Source organism: Malaclemys terrapin, chromosome 6 (assembly GCF_027887155.1).
Source record: "Malaclemys terrapin pileata isolate rMalTer1 chromosome 6, rMalTer1.hap1, whole genome shotgun sequence".
NCBI classification, from domain to species: Eukaryota; Metazoa; Chordata; order Testudines; family Emydidae; genus Malaclemys; species Malaclemys terrapin.
Window position 1 is genome coordinate 112,867,747 of NC_071510.1, and position 24,721 is coordinate 112,892,467.

The 24,721-nt window shown below is 45.2% G+C and overlaps 1 protein-coding gene across 3 annotated transcripts in view; it reads right to left on the reverse strand.

Annotated features, from left to right (window-relative positions):
• MALT1 (MALT1 paracaspase) overlaps nucleotides 1–22,098 on the reverse strand; it is a 68,208-nt gene extending 46,110 nt beyond the window's left edge. For 2 of the 3 annotated variants that reach the window (XM_054033053.1, XM_054033052.1), the window contains exons 1-4: nucleotides 21,855–22,098; nucleotides 17,599–17,765; nucleotides 4,092–4,213; nucleotides 2,718–2,868 (exon numbers count right to left, since the gene is read on the reverse strand). In XM_054033053.1, the coding sequence (XP_053889028.1) occupies nucleotides 2,718–2,868; nucleotides 4,092–4,213; nucleotides 17,599–17,765; nucleotides 21,855–22,015 (601 nt within the window). In that variant the 5' untranslated portion in view covers nucleotides 22,016–22,098. The remainder of the gene's footprint in view (nucleotides 1–2,717; nucleotides 2,869–4,091; nucleotides 4,214–17,598; nucleotides 17,766–21,854) is intronic. The other variant, XM_054033054.1, reaches the window with a different exon arrangement.
• Nucleotides 22,099–24,721: the final 2,623 nt, after the last annotated feature.

The window sequence follows — 24,721 nt, forward strand, 5'->3', positions numbered from 1 at the left end:
CCATGCAAAGCTCGCTGTTGGGGAAGGAAATGAGCTACTGTAAAGGTTGGCAGGCCTAACATCCAGCTTTCAACACTGGTCAACTTAAAAACCTATGCAGACACTTGCTAAGACTATTGTTGGTGTTATTGAACTGCAGAAACACACACCTATGTGAGGAAGTCACACTGACAATTTAATACTTTATATCAGCTTGCAGCAGTTTGTTGCTTCAGACACTGATTGCAGAATTCTGTCATAGAATCATAGACTTTAAGGTCAGAAGGGACCATTATGATCATCTAGTCCAACTTCCTGCATAACACAGGCCTCAGAATCTCACCCACTCACTCCTGAAACAAACCCTTAACCTATATCTGAGCCACTGAAGTCCTCAAATCATGGTTTAAAGACTTCAAGGTGCAGAGAATCCTCCAGCAAGTGACCCGTGCCCCACGCTGCAGAGGAAGGCAAAAAAACCCAGGGCCTCTGCCAATCTGCCCTGGGGGAAAATTCCTTCCCGACCCCAAATATGGAGATCAGCTAAACCCTAAACATGCGGGCAAGACTCACCAGAGAAGACACCCAGGAAAGAATTCTCTGTAGTAACTCAGATCCCAGCCCATCTAACATCCCATCACAAGCCATTGGGCATATTTACCGCTAATAGTCAAAGATCAATTAATTGCTAAAATTAAGCTATCCCATCATACCATTCCCTCCATAAACTTATCAAGCTTAGTCTTGAAGCCAGATATGTCTTTTGCCTCCATTGCTCCCCTTGGCACACTGTTCCAGAACTTCACTCCTCTGATGGTTAGAGACCTTCTTCTAATTTCAAGTCTAAACTTCCTGATGGCCAGTTTATATCCATTTGTTCTTGTGTCCACATTGGTACTGAGCTTAAATAATTCCTCTCCCTCCCTGGTATTTATCCCTCTGACGTACACCTCTACCTCAATTTAACGCTGTCCTTGGGAGCCAAAAAAATCTTACCGCATTATATTGAACTTGCTTTGATCCACCGGAGTGTGCAGCCCCGCCCCACCTGGAGCACTGCTTTACCGCGTTATATCCAAATTCGTGTTATATCGGGGTAGAGGTGTGTGTGTGTGTGTGTATGTGTGTGTTATATAACACACACACACTGCCCTTTAATCATCAGAACTTGTGTTACTTAGGTGAAACACTTTTGGGGGGGGTTAGTTTCTCTCTGCAGTTTTACTAAATAGCCATGACCCAGTCCACTATGGGAGCCAATATTACAATCAGCATGATTTAAGACTGTTAAAAAATAGCTGCACTTTTGGTGAGGAGGGAGAAGACAATTGTTCAGATAATATCAAATTGAGTAATTCTTTAAATTTCAGATGTTAAAAAGGTGTCTGTTTTAGCATTAATCCTTGCAACATTAGTGAAAGTTTGATCAGTGTTCCCTACATTCTTCTCTTGCCCGGAGTAACATTATAAGCAGAACACTACTGTAGTTCAAAAAGCCTACAGCAAAGCCTCACCTATGAGTTGCATAATACAGTAAAATAAGTTCTCTTTACAGATTGAAGACGGTTTACTTTCTTTTTTAATTTAGCACATTTCACCTCACATCAGTAGCTCAGTGAAATGCCAAAACTTCTAAGCAAGGCAGTTAACAAACAAACAGTAAAAATGTTGCTATTAGTTGTTCATCTGTAACATTCATTACAAAAGTTCCGTGGATTACCCTACCAAAATAACCACCAAAACCACACAGCCTCTGAAACTGGGAGCAATGAATGGTGTAGCACAATATGAAGTGGACTACAAATAAAAAATACTGTACACTCTCCCCAACTTTGGTACCAACTAAATGGATACAAGTGAGCAGATTTTAATCTTCACATCTTAATTTTCTCTTCCCCTTTATTCATTCCTTTCTTCTTGCATTCTCATTTTCCACATTAACATTACATACTTTATACATGATTTTCCTACTACAGGTAAACTTGAACCATATCTTTTACTTACCTGGATATCTATCATTAGATTATTTAACTGTTTAGTTGTAAACATACAAGAATTTTAGTCACATGGAAAACACTAACTCTGTCTATTTTATAAACTGAGTAAAATAAAAACACTGGAAGCAAAAAATATTTGTCTACATTAAGTCACTTTTTTTGACTTACCACTCCACACATATATAGTGGTTTATATTCTCTAAGCGCTGTGTGTTAGGACTAGTTCACAAGTTAATCTCCCTTTCAATTTCTCTACTGCTCTGGAGAGGGTGTAGAGACTGTGCTGGGTCTATGTTTGGTGCAGCACATGGCTGCTGATGTGCCAGCACACTATGCTGAAGCCTGGCAGGCACATTGGGAGGGATGGAGTCAAGGCTACATCCATTCTTCTCCCATTCCCACCTACTTGGAGGATTGGGGGAGGACGACAACAATTCATAGCAAGCTCTGCAGAACCTCCCTCTCTTCCCCTCCCTCTCTATATGCTGTGATATGGATAGCCAGCACAAGGCAGTGAGGCATAAAACACCCCCTTCACTAACTTGTGTAATCATGAATGCTGGACCATAATCTGGGCTTTAGCTAATTAAGTTGTTACGGCAACTCAAAGACACTTTCACAGCAGATTGAATTTGTCAGATGCATATTTACTTTAAGCCTACTGAATTATGATCTGGTTCATCTTTCCCACCCCCAGATCCGAACAGAGGGGACCCATTGTGAAAGGCATTTGCAACTCACCATAAGACACGCCCTGGAGATCACAAACGTCCAGTTGTGCCCACCGACTGAATACAAAGGAAGAATCGCTGTTCACTCGACAGATGTAAAACCCAGAATCACTTACACTCACTGGGTTAAAAATCAACTCTGGGGAATTCCCATGTGGAACCTGTGTTACATATGAGCCACAGAAAAACTTAACTGACTGGTGCTGGTTTGGAGTAAACATTAGAATATTTGTATCTAGCAAGGACAGTACTCCTGACTACTTAACGCCTATTTCAAACTGTCAAAAGAGACAAATCTTGTCCTCAGCCTTTAACATCTTAAAGACAAAATACTGATTCAAGGACAGACTGATGTTGCTGCTATTAAATAAAGAGACATTAGAAATTTTCTTAGAGTGCACATTGTTTCAGGAACTTCAATTCTGAATCTTTATCCTTCCACAAATAGCTGGATAGGATTCCCAAAGCATTATCCCATGTTATATCAGTATTGTCATAAGCAGACATATCCAACTCTGAACTGGAAACTGTTAAAACTCTTTTTTGGGGGTGCAGCAAAAGACTATACATGAAAATAAATGTACCTTTACCAGATAAGAATCAAAACTGTACAGTAAATATTGCCTTGATTATACACATTTCAGTAACATGGAGACAATCTCTATCTGGATCAAACTAATTTAACATGTTGCTTAAGGCCTAAAAGTGATCTAACATTACATCTTAAAAATGGACTTTAATATCATTGCTAATATAAGGGTTCATCAATAGGCATTCCTCTTACAGGAAGATATGCCTGGATAAAAGGAGGGGAGGTGTTGGAGAAAAGTTGTGTTCCTTTTTAACTGGGGAATGCTATTCAGGCTATAGGAATATGGGGCGGATGCAGGAATTTAAAATTTGACCGCTTTTGGAAGGGCATGTTAAGCACATGATGTTATGAGGAAAGACAGCACACCCTCACTATAACAAACCCCTGGGGATCCAAGCCATTTGACCATTATAGACAGAGGTTCAGTATAGCAAAACAAAACAAAACAAAAAAAAAAGGTGTGTGGGGGGGGTGCCACAGCAGGGACAGCAGAGCGCCTCCAGCAGGAGCTAATACCTCCTCCAGCCGCGGTGTCCTGGGGCCGGAAGCACTCCACTCTGTGACCCCGCTGCAGTCCCAGGGCCAGAGGAACTCTGCTCTGTGACCCCGCTGATTATTGGAGGGTTGCCAATCTGGAAACTTTCACCATAAATGTTCTTAAAAATATCTTTGAGCCAGTTGGAGGAGGAGGGAAGATGGACTCCAGTTTTTTGTAAGGATTTATATTCTGCAGACTGACTTTTACGCAATACCTCCATCGAGTCCTTGAGATTTCCTATATTTGGTTATTACCTCTTTTTCCTCTTTGAACCACTGATAATGCAGAAATGGATGTCCGGTTGCCCAACAACATAGCTTGACTGTTTGTCCAGATAATACTGACTTAGGGTCTGGCTGTACAACAATCTTTATACCTTAAAAAAAAAAAAAAAAAGGGGGGGGGGGGAGAAGTTAAGACATTGCAACAATAATGAATTTGCTTCCATTTGTCTTTTGTAAGTTAAACATTGTTGTACGATTAGAACTGCGCTGCAGTATTTTTGCAGTCTACCTACTGCAGGTACTTTACAATTGTCAATTGTTTATTTTAAATACAGTGATGAAGTTTAGTTGTAAGTGGTACATGGATGATTAAATCAGGTTTTTTTAATATTAAAAATTGTTACCTTATTTAACATTTTTACTGCCACAATTTTAACAAACTTGAGGTTGAGAGTCTGTTGCCAGAGAAAAGATTTAACTTTTTGTACATTAGGCAAGTTCTTTTAAAATATGTATTAAATATAAAGGAATTCACAAATTACACTTACACCCACTATTGGGCCCCAATACACTGCCATAGTGGAATGTAGGGGACTCAGTATGAATGAGAACCAGGCCCTTTAAACGTTTTGTTATGTTCTTGATATGTTACTGTGATACCTCATCATCATCATCTATGGTTGAATTTATCAAACAAAATTATTTTAGTCAAAAAGGGACATTTCTAAACTGAATTTTCATGAAGACCTTTTTTCCCCAAAATGGTTTTTGCATTTTTGACAAAAATTGTAAGTGTACATATATGCATTCACCTGTTGGCTTTTCGGTGAAAGTATGCATGTGTGTGTGTGTGGAGGGCCTTTTTCCCCTATTTTGATTGATCAGTCTAGTGACATGCTGGGAATTTTTTCAAGATGAGGAAAGTAGACATGAAGGAAGGTCCAGTGCTTAGGGCATTAGCCTCAGATTTGGGAGACCAGCGTTCAGTTTCCTGCTGTACCACAGACTTACTGTGATCTTGGGCAAGTCACTCAGAGCTTGTCTGCATGGGGAAATTGACCAGAATAGTTAGTAAGGAATAAGCTTCCCATCTGGATACTCATTGTGGAAAACTATAACACTTTAAATTCACACTAATTTACCCTAAAATAGCTTCCCCCTGTAGACAAGCCCTCAGTCTCTGTCCCTCAGTTTCCCATCTGTAAAAATGGGGATAATAGCACTTTCCTACCATAAAGGAGTATTGTGAATCACAGAATCATAGACATGTCAGGCTGGAAGGGACCTCGATAAATCACCAAGTCCAGCCCCAGCACTGAGGCAGGACCAAGTAAACCTAGATCATCCTTGACAAGTGTTTGTCTAACCTGTTTTTAAGAAACCTCCAATGATGGGTATTGTACAACCTCCCTTGGAAACCTATTCCAGAGCTTAATTAACCTTATAATTAGAAAGTTTTCCTTAATATTTAATCTAGATCTCCCTTCTGCTGATTACTTCTTGATCTATCTTCAGTGGATCTGAAAAAACAATTGATCCCTCTGTTCTTTACAACAACCCTTAACATATTTGAAAACACATCAGGTTCCCACTCAGTCTTTTCTAAAGACTAAATATATCCATTATTTTAATCTTTCCTCATAGGTTAGGTTTTCTAACCCTTTTATCATTTCTCTTGCTCTCTGGACTCTCTCCAATTTGTTCACATCTTTCCTTAAAGTGTGGCACCCAGAAGTGGTCACAGGACTCCAGCTGAGGCCTCACCAGTGCTGAGTAGAGCAGGACTATTACTTGCCATGTTTTACTTACACCACTTTTGTTAATACACCCCAAAATGATGTTAGCCTTTTCACAACTGCATCAAATTGTGATCCACTATAACCCCAGACCCTTTTCAGCAGTACTACTACCTAGCAGTTATTCCCCATTTTGTAGCTGTGCACTTGATTTGTCCTTCCTAAGTGAAATACTTTGCACTTGTGTTGATTTCAGACCAATTCTCCAATTTGTCAAGGTCATATTGAATTCTAATCCTGTTCTCCAAAGTGCTTGTGACCTGTTTCAACTTGGTGTCATCTGCAAATTTTATAAGCACACTCTCACTCTTTACTCCATTATCCAAGCCATTAATGAAAATGCTGAATAGTACCGGACCAAGAATGGACCCCTGCAGGATCCTAGTTTGACAGGAAACAGTTAATAACTACTCTTTAAGCATGGTCTTTCAACCAGTGGCACATTCTTCTAGGAGGAGCTAACTGGCTCTGTGAATGAGGGGAAAGCAGTTGATGTGTTATTCCTTGACTTTAGCAAAGCTTTCGATACGGTCTCCCACAGTATTCTTGCCGGCAAGTTAAAGAAGTATGGGCTGGATGAATGGACTATAAGGTGAATAGAAAGCTGGCTAGATCGTCGGGCTCAACGGGTAGTGATCAATGGCTCCATGTCTAGTTGGCAGCCGGTATCAAGCGGAGTGCCCCAAAGGTCGATTTTGTTCAATATCTTCATTAATGATCTGGAGCATTGCGTGGACTGCACTCTCAGCAAGTTTGCAGATGACACTGAACTGGGAGGAGTGGTAGATACGCTGGAGGGTAGGGATAAGATACAGAGGGACCTAGACAAATTAGAGGATTGGGCCAAAAGAAACCTGATGAGGTTCAACAAGGACAAGTGCAGAGTTCTGCACTTAGGACAGAAGAATCCCATGCACTGCTACAGACTAGGGACCGAATGGCTAGGAAGCAGTTCTGCAGAAAAGGACCTAGGGGTTACAGTGGAAGAGAAGCTGGATAGGAGTCGACAGTGTGCTCTTGTTGCCAAGAAGGCTAACGGCATTTGGGGCTGTAAAAGTAGGGGCATTGCCAGTAGATCTAGGGATGTGATCGTTCCCCTCTATGCGACACTGGTGAGGCCTCATCTGGAGTACTGTGTCCAGTTTGGGGCCCCACACTACAAGAAGAATGTGGAAAAATTGGAAAGAGTCCAGTGGAGGGCAACAAAAATGATTAGGGGGCTAGAACACATGACTTATGAGGAGAGGCTGAGGGAACTGGGATTGTTTAATCTGCAGAAGAGAAGAATGAGGGGGGATTTGATAGCTGCTTTCAACTACCTGAAAGGGGGTTCCAAAGAGGATGGATCTAGACTGTTCTCAGTGGTACCAGATGACAGAACAAGGAGTAATGGTCTCAAGTTGCAGTGGGGGAGGTTTAGGTTGGATATTAGGAAAAACTTTTTCACTAGGAGGGTGGTGAAGCACTGGAATGGGTTACCTAGGGAGGTGGTGGAACCTCCTTCCTTAGAGGTTTTTAAGGTCAGGCTTGACAAAGCCCTGGCTGGGATGATTTAGGTGGGGATTGGTCCTGCTTTGAGCAGGGGATTGGACTAGATGACCTCCTGAGGTCCCTTCCAACCCTGATATTCTATGATTCTATGATCCACTTTATAGTAATTTCATCTAGACCACATTTTCCTAGTTTCCTTTTGAGGCTGTTACATGGGACTGTATCAAAAGCCTTTCTAAAATCAAGATATAATCACCATCTACTGCTTCCCCCCATCCAGTAAACCAGTAACCTGTCAAAAAAGGAACTGAGATTTGTTTGGTATGATTTGTTTTTTACAAATCTATGCTGGCTATTCCTTACAACTCTATTATCCTCTAGGTGATTACAAGGTAGACACATTAAAGGTTTGTGAGACACTCAGATACAGCCGTGATGGGAACCTTATAATTACTTAAGTAAATCATTTAATTTTCAAACGTAAATTTTGAAAAAGATTTTTTTTTAAAAAAAGTTAATACTTCTACAGAAAAACTGGAACAAACTTAAGCATTAAAAAAAAAAAAGTTCTGAATTTTCAAAAATTTCCAGAAATTTCTTTTAAATCAGCTCCAGTTGTCACTAACATTTTAATATGTAAGAAAACCAAATTCTGTGGAGATATTACAGTAACACTAGCAAGTTCTGAGAAAACTGATTCAGAATTTTTAGCATAATACAATTACCTCTTACTATAAGAATATTTTTAAGATACATAATTTTTGCACTACTCTGTAGGAGATTGCAAATGGGTTTTACTGCTTCATGAACTTCCTCTGAAAGATGAAATACAGAAGTCAAAGTGTGGTTTTACCTTGAAAAGTGGCTAAAACTGCTGTGTCACGATTTCTGTTTGTCATCTTTCACCGATTTCTACATAGTTTACAAGTAAAAAATTTGACCCTAAGTGTCAGTTCTGAATAAATTCAACCTCAACATTGAACAAATTCAGATTGACTTGCCTGCATTGTCATGGGAAGAGAACTTGAGGCAGCAAATACCTCTGCTTGAGTTTCAACCAGTATGACTCACTGAGGTTACAGAAGACTGGGCAGTATTATTGCACACAGTCTGCCAGTTGAGCCCTTGTCCTTCCTGAATAGGGAGCCAGTAAACCAAGGGGAGATTGGGAAGGAAGTTTCTTCTTTGGATTTGGTTTGTTGATTTTACCACAGAACGGGCAAATGAATGACACAGGGAAGGAAGATATTGTTTGGATTTTTATCATCCCAAAAGGGGAAGGTTCATTTTTTTTTAGTTTAGCTGGGGGAAAACTGAGACAGCAGGCAGGTAAGCCATTGCTGGAGGCACACATAGCAATATTCTATACATGTGAAGATGATGGATAAATTTGTCTATTTTCTTGGGCATCACCACCAGTAAGAAGATTCTTCCAGCAAAATTGTACCCTCAGTTATACCTGTGCAACTCCATTGTCTTCATTGCACAGGTGCATCACTTTCAAAGAGACTACCCTATAGCATGAATAGTTAACAGGTTATTCAGTTGATGTGTAGGTTCAGGAAAAATTTGCTTAGGGTGAAACTAAGCTTAGAAAGAAAAGTCTATAGCAACACCCATGATAATTAACAAAGACAGCTACTCAATTGTGACATTAAAATGATCCAGTCACCAATTTTTAAAAAAGAAACATACACAACATTCAAGTAAATTTGTGCAATCAATCTTGCTTGGATCATCAGATCCAACTGAGCGAATTACCAGTACATTTTGACCTAAAGTTCAGGGCCAATCCAAGTTTCTAGGAGTAAAAACCTGGATAATTATCAGGAGTTACAGAACCCAAACCCAGGAAAATTCTACTATTTATAAAAGCTGTTTGTTAGAATCAGTCTTAACATTTACTTTGTCTTTATCAAAACCTTGGGGTCTGAATTATCAGGGTCACTCTAAGCCAGCAGATCTAGCCAAATAACCCTTAGTTAAATAAGATAGATGAGGTTACACCTTTTTGATGGATTGTACTGTCCTCATTCTAGAATGAACTACATATTGTCATAGGCTGGCCTATCAGCAGATCTGAGAGTGAGTCCTGGAAAGTCATACCAATTTGGGTGTCCTGCTGAGTCACCAACATAGGGATACATTCACTCTGGCTTCGTCTGACTCAGGTCCAACGCCACCACTGATAGGAAGTGATTTACAGCCATGAGATGCAACAGGGATCAGGTTGCTAAAGCTGTAACTGCTCTTCCCAGACTCCGAGAGCTTGTCTTCACTGCATACTTAACTAGATTGTTGCCCCATTTTGACTTGTGTACATACCCAACATCCCTACTTTAAGGCCTGGTCTACACTACAAAGTTTTGCCAGCACGGATGTGGACTAGGAACATTGGGGGTTGAAGGGCGGTGAGAGAAGGGGCGGGCGCGTAGCAGGGGACAACAACCCACACACTTCAGCCAGCTACATCAGAAAAACCCCAATGTAGATGCAACTATAGCTGTGTTGTCAGAAGCACTGTTCTGTCAGCAATGTCACTGGGGCAAAGGTATAGCTATGTCAGCAGATGAAGTTCTTCCAGCTTATGCCACATCTCTACTAGCAGGGTCTGCCGGAACTGCTATGCTGCCACAGCCATACCAGCAAGGGATCTGTAGCGTGGACCAGTGGTTCTCAACCTTTCCAGACTACTGTACCCCTTTCCGGAGTCTGATTTGTCTTGTGTACCCCAAGTTTCACCTCACTTAAACTACTTGCTCACAAAAATCAGACATATAAAGTGTGTCAGCACACTATTGCTGAAAAATTGGTTACTTTCTCATTTTGTCTGTATGAAATTTTAGTTTGTACTGACTTCGCTAGTACTTTTTATGTAGCCTTTTGTAAAACTAGGCAGCTATCTAAATGAGTTGATGTACCCCCTGGAAGACCTCTGTGTACTCCTTGTTGAGAACCACTGGTGTAGACAATGGCCTGAATGTGGTGGTGCATTTAACTTGAGTTGGCTTGCCCAAGAGGAGACACAGGCAAAAGCTCAAGTGAGCACAGCACCTCAGCTGCTCTCATGACCACTCTGAAGAGTGGATACAGGCTAGCAGCACTTGAGTGCCATTAGTCCTCCAGTGACTTCCCATGAGTCACCCCTCACCCCCCGCTGGCCCAGAAAGGACAGACATGTTCTCGCACATTATACTGCAGACCAATTCATAGTGCAGCTCAGATTACTACAGCACTAAGATCCATTGGATATGTCCCCAGAAATCTTAGTGCCACCCACAAGTATGTGCAGTGCTAGTGTGGACACAGCAACTTAAGTGTTATTTTGCAGAGCAGCCACTCTCACTCAAGCTAGGTTAACTCAAGAGCTGTAACTCTAACGTAGGTAACTTGAGTTCTCTCTTTAGTGAAGACATACCCTGACTGAGACCAACCCAGGGCTGGCTGAGAACAGTATATCAGTATCACCTAGATGACATTGCTGCAAATGTCTAATGATGACTTTATTAAAATAAATTGTATTAAGGTTTTATGTGATAAAGGAAGCTGATGAACAGGAACAGTTGTCACCCTATCCAAAGAGTCCCCTTTAGTCATTTATCAAGTTGTCCAGGTGTGACAGGATATCTTTTGGGACAGGATAAGACAACTTTTCTTTATTGCTTATTTGTTTCAATACTAGGAATAGACTCTTGATCTTATCCACTACAAAAAAGGATCTCAGTCATCATCAGGGGAAATCCCAAAGGGACATGGCATTCTTGCAAACTGAGCACCACCCAAATTGATCTCTGGCAAAGCATTTAAAGTGGTGTGGTTGTATATTCAGTTGATGTCCATCACTGGCTATCTTCAAAAAGAACAGGAGTACTTGTGGCATCTTAGAGACTAACAAATTTATTAGAGCATAAGCTTTCGTGGACTACAGCCCACTTCTTTGGATGGGCTGTAGTCCACGAAAGCTTATGCTCTAATAAATTTGTTAGTCTCTAAGGTGCCACAAGTACTCCTGTTCTTTTTGCGGATACAGACTAACACGGCTGCTACTCTGAAAACTGGCTATCTTGTCACACCAACTAAGCTTTTGACACCTACGATCATCACCTGTGTAGCAGCATTCCTTGACGCACTCCTTGGAATTTGTTGATCTTCCATTCTAATATGTCCCTAACAAAAAAGCCAATGCTGATAGACGTGGTTGCTAGCTTTGGCTTGGAACATCCTCATTTCTAATCTTGTCCTACCACTCAATATAAAGCAGTGGACAAAGACATGAATCAAAAACATTAATCTGATGTTCTTCCAGCTTTCCTCATCACCCATATTTCATTGCCATAAAACAGAGTTGGTGTAACTGTGGTTCTACAGACCCACAGCTTTGCAGCAAGCTTGACATCACAATGTCTCAATAGAGGCCTCTGAAGGGCCGAAACACAGCAGCAACTGCTGCTGCTATACAAGCATCTATATCTTTCAAGCATCCTCCAGCACTATCTATGACACTGTGCCCAAATATCTGACAGCTGCCACCTGCTTGATGTTCTGTCCAGAAAGGTTAATATTGAGCTGGTTGTAATATGGAAGAGGCTGCCTGATAATGGCCAGGGACTTAGTTTTATCTGGATTAATAACCAAACCAATGCATGCTGCTTCTTGCCTGACCAGACTGGCCATAAACTGCAGCAATTTACCAAACTGAGCCAAAAAGACAAGGTCATTCATGATCTCAAAGCAAACTGGCATTCAGCTCACTTCCAACTGCCCCCTCAAAACCTATCCATCAATCCATCAACACTAATATTGAACAATGATGATAAAACAAAGCCTTGCCACACTCCTATGGGGATAGGAAACCCAACTGACTTAAATGCAGCTTTCTGTTCCATTATAAAGCTCTTCTATCAATGAAGTTATCTTCCCAGGAACCCTTTTAAAATATCTACGCAGCAATAAAAAAAATCTGTGGCACTAACGCTCAGAGGCCAGACTGTGGGGCTAAAATATACAACGCAGATGTCTGGGGTCAAGCTGGAATCCAGGCTCTGAGACCTGCCCCCTTCATGGGGTTTCAGAGTCCAGGCTCTAACTCAACCCTAAACATCTACAACACTGCAATTTTTAGCCCCGCAGCCTGAGCCAGCTGACCTAGGCCAGCCATGACTATGCTGTGGGTCTTTTATTGCACTGTAAATGTACCTCAAGTCTAATCAGATCCCAAACAGATCTCCTGGACATTACAAACAGAGCCAACTTCTTTGCATCCTGCTCAAAGGAGGCACAATATCAAAGGAAGTACTGGTCCTAGACCATAGGAAGGTCTAACTCCAACAAGCATATAGCTTACTAAATTGCCTGATTGTATCTTAAGTGAATATCCCTAACAAGATAGAGCACATTAAGATTTCAATTCTTTTCTGCACGTGACTGCACATTTTGGGCGTACAGTAAGTAATCTAGAGAAAGGAATGTATGGACCATCTTAATTTCTTTAACATTCTCCTTCTCAGGTATACTCATTCCTTACACACACACAATGAATTGTTTCCCTGGCTACTGTTATTGCAGAGCGTGACCAGATCATTGTTTATGTTCCCACAAGCATAACCTAGGGGATGAGATTTCTCCTTCCTTCCTTGTGCACCCAAAACAAAAGCAGAAACCCCCATGTTTTCACCTGTTCATTACTTTACACTTTCTTTTACTCCGACCAGGTCTACACTAGAAAGAGTTTGCTGCTATAGCTATACTGGCAAACCCTCCTAGTGTAGATGCAGCTTATACCATCAAAAATGTGATTTTTGCCAATATAACTTTTACAGATTCAGTAAGGTATACTGGCAAAAGCACTTTATGTTGGTATAACTACACTTAGAATCATAGGGATAGAAGGGATTGCAAGAGTCATCTAGTCTAACCCCTTGCCAAAATGCAGGATTTATTGTGTCTACACCATCCAAGACATCCTTTTGAAAACCTCCAGTGAAGCAGCTTCCACAGCCTTCTGAGGCAGTCTGTTCCATTGTCTTACTGTACTTACACTTAGGAAGTTTTTCCTGAGATTTTATCTAAATCTGCTATGCTGTAGTTTGAACCCATTGCCTCTTGTCCTGCCCTCTGTGGCAAAAGAGAACAACTTTTCTCCATCTTTTTTATGGCAGCCTTTCAAGTATCTGAAGACTACGATCATATCCCCCTTAATCTCCTCTTTTCCAAACTAGCCTTCAGCCTTTGCTCATATGCCTTGCATTTCATCCCTTTAATCATCTTTATCGCTGGCCTCTGTATCCTTCCCAGTTTCTCTACATCCTTTCTATACACTGGTGACCAACACTGGACACCGTACTCCACCTGAGGCCTAACCAGTGCAGAGTAGAGTGGTACAGTACTATCACCTGCCATGACTTGCATGCTATGCGTCTATTAATGCAACCTAAAATTGCATTTGCTTATTTTGCAACAGTATTACATTGCTGACTCACGTTGAGGTTGTGATCCACCACAACTCCCAGAACCTTCTCAACAGTGTTGCTGCCAAGCCAGTTTTCCCCCATTCTGTATTTGTGCATTTGGTTTTTCGTCCCTAAGTGTAGCACTTTACATTTGTCTTTGTTGAATTTCATTTTGTTGTCTATAGCCCAGTTCTCCAATTTATCAAGATCCCTCTGAATTTTAGCTCTATCGTCCAAACTATTGGCAAATCACCCCCCAGTTTTGTGTCATCTGCAAACTTGATCAGCATGCTCTCTATACCTACATCCAGATAACCAATAAAGGTGTTAAACAACACCGGGCCCAAAACAGATCCCTGTGAAACCCCACTTGAGACCTCTCTCCAATCTGACATCATTCCATTAATAGTTACTCTTTGTTTGTGGTTGTTTAACCAATTATGTATCCACGTAATGGTACTTCTGTCAAGCCCACATTTCTCCACTTACACTAGGGATTTTCCCAGTATAGAAATGTGGCCCCATCTCCCCAAATCACTTCCGTACCCGACTTTGCTATACTTACAAAAGTCTTGAGTGTCGACCTGGCCTTAGTAGGTTTACGCAGATTCACGTTCATTTAGACTGTCACAAAAGTTCATTATACCTTTGAATTCTTCACATTACCCTCCTTTTACACAAAGCAACACATTGCAGTTCTAATACTGATCTTGGCAAAAGCAATAATTCAATTGTAAAAACGTAGGCACAGTGAGTCTAAAACACTTATTCCCACATAGCCGATTTAAGAAACAGAACAGGATAACTAATTAACTAGATTAATGTCTCTTAAAACAACAATTGCTGTATGAATTCTACACAGATTTAAGGTTTCAAACTATAAAAGCTAATGTTAGGGGTCCAATTTATATAACAAAACAGAATTTGGCCATGTGTTTTTGGCATACATTATAGGTAGTAATGAAAAACACATTTATTCTCATAAATGAGGGACAAGGAGTACAAAACTCACCTATGATTCTGACTATTGCTCTTGTATATACATTAACTTTTTCTGTTTGTGAAATATCTCATTAGTTACTATCTAGAATTCATAACGAGATATCATCAAAACACAGTAAAAGACTAGATTCAGCAAGATGACTGCTCAATTGTGGTCTCCCTCATAGATTTGCTATTTTAACACACAAGAATTCTGTTGAAATTTATCATTTGCATAGCATCTAGGAACCCAAATTAAGGATCAGCACCCCATTTTCATAGAATCATAGAATATCAGGGTTGGAAGGGACCTCAGGAGGTCATCTAGTCCAACCCCCCCTGCTCAAAGCAGGACCAATCCCCAGACAGATTTTTGCCCCAGATCCCTAAATGGCCCCCTCAAGGATTGAACTCACCACCCTGGGTTTAGCAGGCCAATGCTCAAACCACTGAGCTATCCCTCCCCCTTTTTTTTGTTAGCCTTGTTTTGTGTAATAAAGGACAGCTGCAAACAACAAGGGCTCCAACCTCAGTAATAAGTTTACTCAGGTTATGTCTACACTTCAGCTGCACGGTACAGCATGGCAGCCATGCTGCTGTAGTGCCATAGTTTAAATGCTTCCTACATCAACAGAAGGGGTTTTTCTAACAATGCAGTTAATCCACGTCTCCGAAAGGCAATAGCTAGGTCAACAGAAGTCTTAGGCCATACCTATACTATGGGCACAGGCCCGCCAACAGCAATTCCGGGCCCCAGGGCCAGGGCCATCCTGGGGGGAAAGAGGGTGGAGAGCCTGGGGCGGAAGTGACAAATCCATCACTTCTGGGACTGCCTGTCACTTACAGGACAGACTGCACTGGCCAATCGCGCCAGCCCATGGGGCCTCCCAAGCACAGGGCCTGGAGCGGTTGGACATGCCTAGGAGCCTTGCGGCTTGCTCAGGCGATTTAAAAGGGCCCAGGGGCTCCCAGCCGCCGCTACTGCGCAATTGCCTGGGCAATTGCCCCCCGGTAGGCAGACCTGTATGGGCACTATGCCTCTATAGCATAGATGCTTCCTACATCGACAGAAGGGTTTTTCCATTGATATAGGTAATCCACCTTCCCATGCAGCAGTTTGGTTGAGTGAAGAATTTTTCCATTGACCTAGCCAGGTCTACAATGTGGGTCTTAACTCGGCTTAACTAGGGTTACCATACGTCCGGATTTTCCCGGACATGTCCGGCTTTTGGGGGCTCAAATCCCCGTCCGGGGGGAAATCCCCAAAAGCCGGGCATGTCCGGGAAAATCGGGAGGGCTGGGTGGTGCTCGGCCGGGGCCGGCGGTGCGGGGCCGGGGGCATGGTGCCGGGCCGGGGTCCGGGTCGGCCGGGCCGGCGGGGAGCCGGGTCGGCCGGGCCCGCGGGGGGCCGGGCCGGCGGGGAGCCGGGTCGGCCGGGCCCGCGGGGGGCCGGGCCGGCGGGGAGCCGGGTCGGCCGGGCCCGCGGGGGGCCGGGCCGGCGGGGAGCCGGGTCGGCCGGGCCCGCGGGGGGCCGGGCCGGCCGGGCCGGCGGGGAGCCGGGTCGGCCGGGCCGGCGGGGAGCCGGGTCGGCCGGGCCGGCGGGGAGCCGGGTCGGCCGGGCCGGCGGGGGGCCGGGCCGGCGGGGAGCCGGGTCGGCCGGGCCGGCGGGGGGCCGGGCCGGCGGGGAGCCGGGTCGGCCGGGCCGGCGGGGGGCCGGGCCGGCGGGGAGCCGGGTCGGCCGGGCCGGCGGGGGGCCGGGCCGGCGGGGAGCCGGGTCGGCCGGGCCGGCGGGGGGCCGGGCCGGCGGGGAGCCGGGTCGGCCGGGCCGGCGGGGGGCCGGGCCGGCGGGGAGCCGGGTCGGCCGGGCCCGCGGGGGGCCGGGCCGGCGGGGAGCCGGGTCGGCCGGGCCCGCGGGGGGCCGGGCCGGCGGGGAGCCGGGTCGGCCGGGCCCGCGGGGGGCCGGGCCGGCGGGGAGCCGGGTCGGCCGGGCCCGCGGGGGGCCGGGCCGGCGGGGAGCCGGGTCGGCCGGGCCCGCGGGGGGCCGGGCCGGCGGGGAGCCGGGTCGGCCGGGCCCGCGGGGGGCCGGGCCGGCGGGGAGCCGGGGTCCGGCAGTGCTGGGCGGGCCGGGGGTGGTGGGCCGGGGCCGGCACCCCAGGGCCCGAGCCGACCCAGGCTGGAGCCGCCGGGGGGGCTAGCCTGGGCTGCGCCTCCTCCCCCCCACACCCTCCTTACCTGCTTCAGGCTTCCCGCGAATCAAATGTTCGCGGGAAGCAGGGGAGGGGGCGGAGACTTTGGGGAGGGGGCGGGGTTGGGGAGGGGGTATGGGCGGGGCTGGGGGCGGGGGCGGGGGCCGTGGAGTGTCCTCCATTTGGAGGTACAGAATATGGTAACCCTAGCTTAACTAAGGCACTCAGGTGTGTGAATTTTTCACACCCCTGAGCAACCCAGTTAGGTTGATCCAAATTTTAAGTGTAGACCAGTGACAGTTCTGTTGATACACGAGAGAGAAAAGAATCCACTCTTCCAGACTTCTGTGTGGTCCTGGCTGCAGGGCTTACAGTAGTAAAAATAAAACAAACAAAAAAACCTTACTTTTTAAATAACTAAGTAAGCAAACAATCTACCTTCCCTCCCAAATATACCCTTCACAACAGACTCTTCTGTTCTGCCCACCTGTTCCTAACACTTTATCTATTCTGGATTCTTAAATAGCATTGCTAGCTTTTACCTATAAATTCTTCTACCCACTATAGGACCCTTCACCCCAGTGAGTATCCAGCATAATGCATATAAATGGTGAATTTAAGAATGAAAATTAACCTGGAGGACTGAGATACTGAAGAGCCTCTGTGTGTTCCAGGGCCTGTAAGAATTCCATCAGTTCCACCACAGTGCAACCTCTTTCACCCAGTAGCCTCAGGAGACTCCAACTGGGGCTTCCTTCTGGCTCCAGTACTTTGAGAGAACATTGTTCCAACTCCAGAGAACTGCAAAAATTAAAATAAAACAAATATGTTAAGTGCATTTGTATGCATGCTAAGTGATCAATTAAAAATGGAGAAAGAGAAACCTGATCTCTGTACTATACTCCTACCTAATTTTGCCCCCAATGAGATGGCCTTGTAAGGAAATATTGATAAAACTGAATATATGAAAGTAAATATTAATTTTTTTCAGGGGAAATTACTGATCGGAATCTGGTGTTCATTACTACAAATACAAGATCTTCCTAATGTACACTTCTGACTCCCATTAAGCGGTGGATTTACATATATGAATCTAGCAGAGATTATTCCACTAATGTGAGGTATGTTCCCAGTTCTATATTATATTGTTTCCTGGAAGTATTTAAAGTATCTTACACATATGCAGCATCTCAGGTCAAAAGGATTTCTAAACACATGACAACTGTATACAAATCATACACCACCACTTTAATTAAGCTGCCTGAAATGAAGGTGAACTGCATGCCACACAAAGGATATTTGTGTGAATGGCAATTCTACCCAATACACTGGGTAGACTCCTACACTTGTAGGCAGGACTTCTCTTTTCACAATCTCTTCTGAAAAACCAAATACCTTTGCAAAAACCTTTCCATTTACAGTATGCCTCCTTCAGAAGCAATAAACAATGAGTCACCAATAGCAGGATTTAAACTATGGTTCCAGGAAGACACTATTTCAGATGTGATGCTTTCATCACTGATTTACTGCTCTAGTTTAAGAAAGATTAAATATTAGACACTTGCCTAGCGGGTCTTGCCCACATGCTCAGGATCTAACTGATCACCATATTTGGGTCAGAAGGAATTTTCCCCCAGGTTAGATTGGCAGAGACCATGGGGGGGGGGGGGGGAGGGGTGTCTGAGGGTTTGCCTTCCTCTGCAGCATGGGTCACTTGGAGGTTTAAACTAGTGCAAATGATGAATGCTCTGTAACTAAGTTTTTAAACCATGATTTGAGGACTTTAGTCACTCAACCAGAGGTTAGGGGTCTATTTCAGGAGTGGATACGGTTCTGTGGCCTGCAATGTGCAGAAGGTCAGACTAGATGATCACGAAGATCCCTTCTGCTCTTAAACTTGATGAATCTACACTTCATTGCCTATCTGTAATTCCAGATGTAGAGATCCACGCATTAAAACTTCAGTCTTAAGCTTTCAGAGCCACTTCTAATCACAGAAGTGAGTATTCTAACCTTTTCTGGATAGTCTCAAAATGTGAAGAATTAGGAGAGGATCAAAGTTTTGGAAATACATGAAGTCATATGTCACCACAAGAAAGGTCTGTTTAGAACCCCTTTATTTAATTACCGTGTACTTGCTACAGAATAATTGATAAGGTTGTGATGGGAAAGGGTTTTTATACTCTTGGGGAAAAAAGGACACTAATGTAATGTAAGATTCAATAAACTTCAGCAGCAGAGGAGCGTGAAGACATCCTGGCAGGAAGAATACAAAGCAGACCAATTTGTACCAGTATATTTTTTCCCTTGCAACAGTTTTCATGTTTGTCTTCCTGTTGTCTCAGTAAGAACAGGAGATATACAACTTAAGACTGTAGGTTACTTATTCTGCAAAGCAGTTACATCATTAAACTTCTTTGCCAAACTGCAAAGGGTGCCAGCCAAGAGAATAATTCATCTACCTTACAGAATAAGAACAGTGGGCATTTTAGCCACAAGCATGAAACCAATAAGACAGTGCATCCCATCACAACAGATCATCACCACATGTTGCATACAGCAAATCTGTTGCTCACGTGGTCCGCTTGCCCCAAGTGGCTTATGTCTCTGTGTCAAGCCTTGCATGGATCCTTAATTTGTTCCCTGTAGCAGGTGCCCACCCCTGCACTCAGCTAGGAATCTACTGAGAATCTGCACCTGTCACTGCTAAAGCACCCCAAGTGTGCATGCCATGCACTCCTTGCCTGAGCATTCACCAGAGCATATTGTGGCTTCCTCACTACATGCTCCAAAGTCTCTTCCTTGAGGTGACATTGCCCCAGCAACAGCTCTCCCACTGCTTGTGCCAGGGCCCCTAGCCACACCCTCACCTGACACCCCAGGGCTTTCCCACTGCTTATGCCAGGGTCCCCAGCCACACTCTCACCTAGCCCCCGTGGGCTCTCCCCTCCCTGTGCCAGGACCCCCAGCCACAGCCTCACCTGACCCCTTTCCCCCATGGCTCTCCCCTCCCTGTGCCAGGCTCCCAGCCACTCCCTCACCTGACCCCCCCAGGGCTCTCCCACTGCCTGTGCCAGGACCCGCAGCCACCTGTCATAAACATACAGCTAAGGGTAGCATAAAATCCCTCTTTACCCTGTAAAGGGTTAATTCCTTTTTTACCTGTAAAGGGTTAAGAAGCTCAGATAACCTGGTTGATTCCTGACCAAAAGAACCAACAGGGGGGGAAGATACTTTCAAATCTGTGGGGGAAGGTTTTGGTCTGTCTCTCTCAGAACCAGCCAGGAAACAGGGCAGGGAAAAATACATCTCCCTAAACTATATATGAACTAAGCATCTAGTCTTGCAGAAATAGTAAGTAATAGCAGAAAAGAAATGCGTTAGATTATCTTTTGTTTTAGCTTGTGAATTTTCCCTGTGCTAAGAAGGAGATTTATCCCTGTTTTTGTAAATTTAAGGTTTTGCCTAGAGGGGAAATCCCCTGTGTTCTTGAGTCTTTTGTTATTCTGTAAAGTACTTACCATCCTGATTTTACAGAGGTGATTCTTTTACCTTTTTTTTAACTAAAATTCTTCTTTTAAGAACCTGATTGATTTTTCATTGTTCTTAAGATCCAAGGGTTTGGGTCTGTGTTCACCTGTACCAATTGGTGAGGATATTATTCTCAAGCCTCCCCAGGAAAGGGGGTGTAGGGGTTTGGGGGGATATTTGGGGAAGGCAGGGCTCCAAGTGGCCCTCCCTGACTGTTTGTTTAAATCACTTGGTGGTGGTGGCAGCGATGCTAAGACAAGGAAGCAAATTTGTGCCTTGGGGAAGTTTTAACCTAAGCTGGTAAAAATAAGCTTAGGGGGTCTTTCATGAGGGTCCCCACATCTGTACCCCAGAGCTCAGAGTGGGGAAGGAACCCTGACACACACTCTCACCTGACCCCCGTGGGCGCTCCCCTTCCTGTGCAGAGTCCTGCACTTAGGACGGAAGAATCCCATTCACAGTTACAGACTAGGGACCGAATGGCTAGGAAGCAGTTCTGCAGAAAAGGACCTAGGAGTTACAGTGGACGAGAAGCTGGATACAAGTCAACAGTGTGCCCTTGTTGCCAAGAAGGCTAATGGCATTTTGGGCTGTATAAGTAGGGGCATTGCCAGCAGATCAAGGGACGTGATCGTTCCCCTCTATTCGACATTGGTGAGGCCTCATCTGGAGTACTGTGTCCAGTTTGGGGCCCCACACTACAAGAAGGATGTGGAAAAATTGGAAAAAGTCCAGCAGAGGTCAACAAAAATGATTAGGGGGCTGGAGCACATGACTTATGAGGAGAGGCTGAGGGAACTGGGATTGTTGAGTCTGCAGAAGAGAAGAATGAGGGGGGATTTGATAGCTGCTCTCAACTACCTAAAAGGGGTTTCCAAAGAGTATGGATCTAAACTGTTCTCAGTGGTACCAGATGACAGAACAAGGAATAATGGTCTCAAGTTGCAGTGGGGGAGGTCTAGGTTGGATATTAGGAAAAACTTTTTCACTAGTAGGGTGGTGAAGCACTGGAATGCGTTACCTAGGGAGGTGGTGGAGTCTCCTTCCTTGGAGATTTTTAAGGACAGGCTTGACAAAGCCCTGGCTGGGATGATTTAGTTGGGGAGTGGTCCTGCTTTGAGCAGGGGGTTGGACTAAATGACCTCCTGAGGTCCTTTCCAACCCTGATATTCTATGACCTGCAGCCACAGCCTCACCTGACCCCCACCCCCACCCTGTGCCCGGCTCCCGCCGCTGCTCGTTTCACCTGAGCCTGCCCCATGTGCCTCTCCCCCGCCCGGCGCCAGACCCACTGTCCCGACTCCCTCGGGCTCCCCCGCGCCAGCCCCCCACCGCTCCTGCCCCCGGGGCTGCCCTCACCTCAGCTTGACTCTGCCGTGGCTCCCGGCTCGCTGCGCCAAGTCTCTCCAGCCCCTGCCCGGAGCTGCGCGGTCCAGCACGCCACTGAGCCGCCGGAGCAGCGGCTCTCCGAGCCGGTTAATGGGCAGCGACCCCGGCGGGGCCGCGGGCGAGACCGACATAGTGGGGAGCAGAGACTCCTGCGAGCGGCCCCGGGGGCGCTTTGAAACCTCCCCCGCGCCTCACGCTCCGGGAACGGAGCGGAGGTGGCGCCTGCACCCGGAAGGAGCGAGCCGGGGATTCCCGCCCCAGCAACAACCCGCCGGGCGGGCAGGGAGCGGCTGGGTCTCCTCTGTCCCCGCCCGCAGCGACGCCCCCGTTCCCTGGGCCAACCCCTCTCCTCACTTCAACCTGCCCGGGCTGAGCTCCTCTTTACTCTCTCCGTCCCACCCCCTTCGGCTCTGTGCCCCAGCCTAACCAGACTCCCACACACCTTGGCGCCCCCCTGTCTGTGCCAGCCCTTCCCAATGCCGCCCCTATGAGAGTCTGATGCCCCCCTTCATCTCACCTCAGCTTGACTGTGCTGTTCCTTCCACTCCCTATGCCAGCCCTGCCTCAGCACTTGCCCTCATCTCCCTTTCCCTGCATGACTACCTGGTCTCTGTGCCAGCCCCCCACACCCCCTTATGTGATCCTCACCAACCTGTGCCTCCCAAATATACTGGGCCAGCTCCCCACAGCCCCTCCCTCAGTCTAACCATGCCATGACTGCCCCACTCTTTCAACCTGTCCTGGCCTGTCCCTTACTAAAGCATCACCCTGCTATGGCTCCCTCACAGACACTCGCCTCAGTTCAGCCAGACCCTAGAATGGCTCCCCACTCCCTGTACCAGTCCATTTCACCAGAGCCTGCCATGGGGCCTTGCTCACGGCTCCATATTCCAACCCCTCTCAGTCCTACACAGGCCAGCAAGTTGCTAAATTGTTGTAGTAGCTAATTAGTAGTCAGAAACCCTCCCTCCCAGATGGCGTATGCATTAGACTGATAGTTGGGAAGGCCTGGCATCCCTCAGGTCAAGCTCCAGGGAGAGCTTTGAAACTCCCATACTCTACCAACAGGGAACATCTGGGTGAAACATACATAAATATGTATTTGTAAGTTTTTTGATTCTAGAAACATTAGGCTGTAATTTCAATCTGAGAATGAAAACTTCAGCTGTTCTAACAAGTTAAAGGGAAGTAATGAAACCATCAAGGTTTTTGTTATGCTCATTAGGAAACAACAAAAGCCTAGAAGCAAATGTTGGGGGTGGGAGGCAGGCACAGATGCATCTATGTCCCCCTTCCTGCTCTGCTTAGGCTTACTGCAAATAGAAGCAGCTACTGGCCCTGCCCTTTGTCATGATGAAGTTGACGGTACCTAGACATGGGGCAAGGCTTTGGTATGAAAAACAAAACAGAAAGGGGGTAGTCAACCTGGTCTTTAAAACAGGCAAAATTAGCTTTATATTTCAGACAATAAACCATTTACACTACTTGGGCCTCACTTTTATGACAGGTGACTAGCAGTTAAACATGAGTTTAGCCACACTTTAAGTTGAATTCTGGATGCCAGGGGAGACCCACTGGCAGAGGCTGCCCAGAGGATGCGTATCAATATATATCAATGTTATATATGCCATCATGTGCCAACAATGCCCCTCTGCTATGTACATTGGCCAAACTGGACAGTCACTACGTAAAAGAATAAATGGACACAAGTCAGATATCAGGAATGGCAATATAAAAAAACCTGTAGGAGAACACTTCAACCTCCCTGGCCACACAATAGCAGATGTAAAGGTAGCCATCTTACAGCAAAAAAACTTCAGGACCAGACTCCAAAGAGAAACTGCTGAGCTTCAGTTCATATGCAAATATGACACCATCAGATCAGGATTAAACAGAGACTGTGAATGGCTTTCCAACTACAGAAGCAGTTTCTCCTCCCTTGGTGTTCACACCTCAACTGCTAGCAGAGGACCTCACCCTCCCTGATTGAACTAACCTCGTTATCTTCAGACTGATTCTTGCCTGCATATTTATACCTGCCTCTGGAAATTTCCATTACATGCGTCTGATGAAGTAGGTATTCACCCACGAAAGCTTATGCTCCAATACATCTGTTAGTCTTAAAGGTGCCACAGGACTCTCTGTTGCTCGTATCAATACAGATTGCCTGTCATTTGTTTCAATCACTTAAAAATAAATTCTCTGTATTTTACCATCTATTTCAATCAATCGCCAAGTGTTCAAACTTGGGTACCTAAAGTTAGTCACCTAAATAAGTAGCCTGATTTTCAAAGATCCCTAACAGCACCTGAAGCTCCCATTGACTTTAATGGGTATTCAGCACCTATGAAAATCAGGCCACCTATGAGGTGCCTAAATGTGTAGTTAGATCGCTAACTGTAGGCACCCAAATTGGATGATTTTAGCCAACGCCGTGTACTCTGATTCTTATTTGTTCACATTTTGTTTTCCTTGAAACACTACTAACCTGAAAGCAAGATAATTGAATTGTTAAATAGCAATACTTTATTCTTCAATATTACTTTTTATCTCAGGAGCGCAATGTGGTTTATAAGCCACATGGCACCTCTTTTTAAACCAATGTGATATGTTAAACTGAGGCAAAGACATGACAAGTGGCTTGACTTGCTGGTGACATGTAATAATCTACCGGTAAAGTCTGGAATAGAGCACAGGAGCCTTCCCAGTCATGTGCTGCAACCAAGAGAGACAGTTGAGTATATCCAGCACCTTTATTCCCCTGAAAACCAAGCCACTTTTACTTAGATGCCTAAATATATGTCTACAGAGATTCTCAAAGGCACAAATGGCAACTA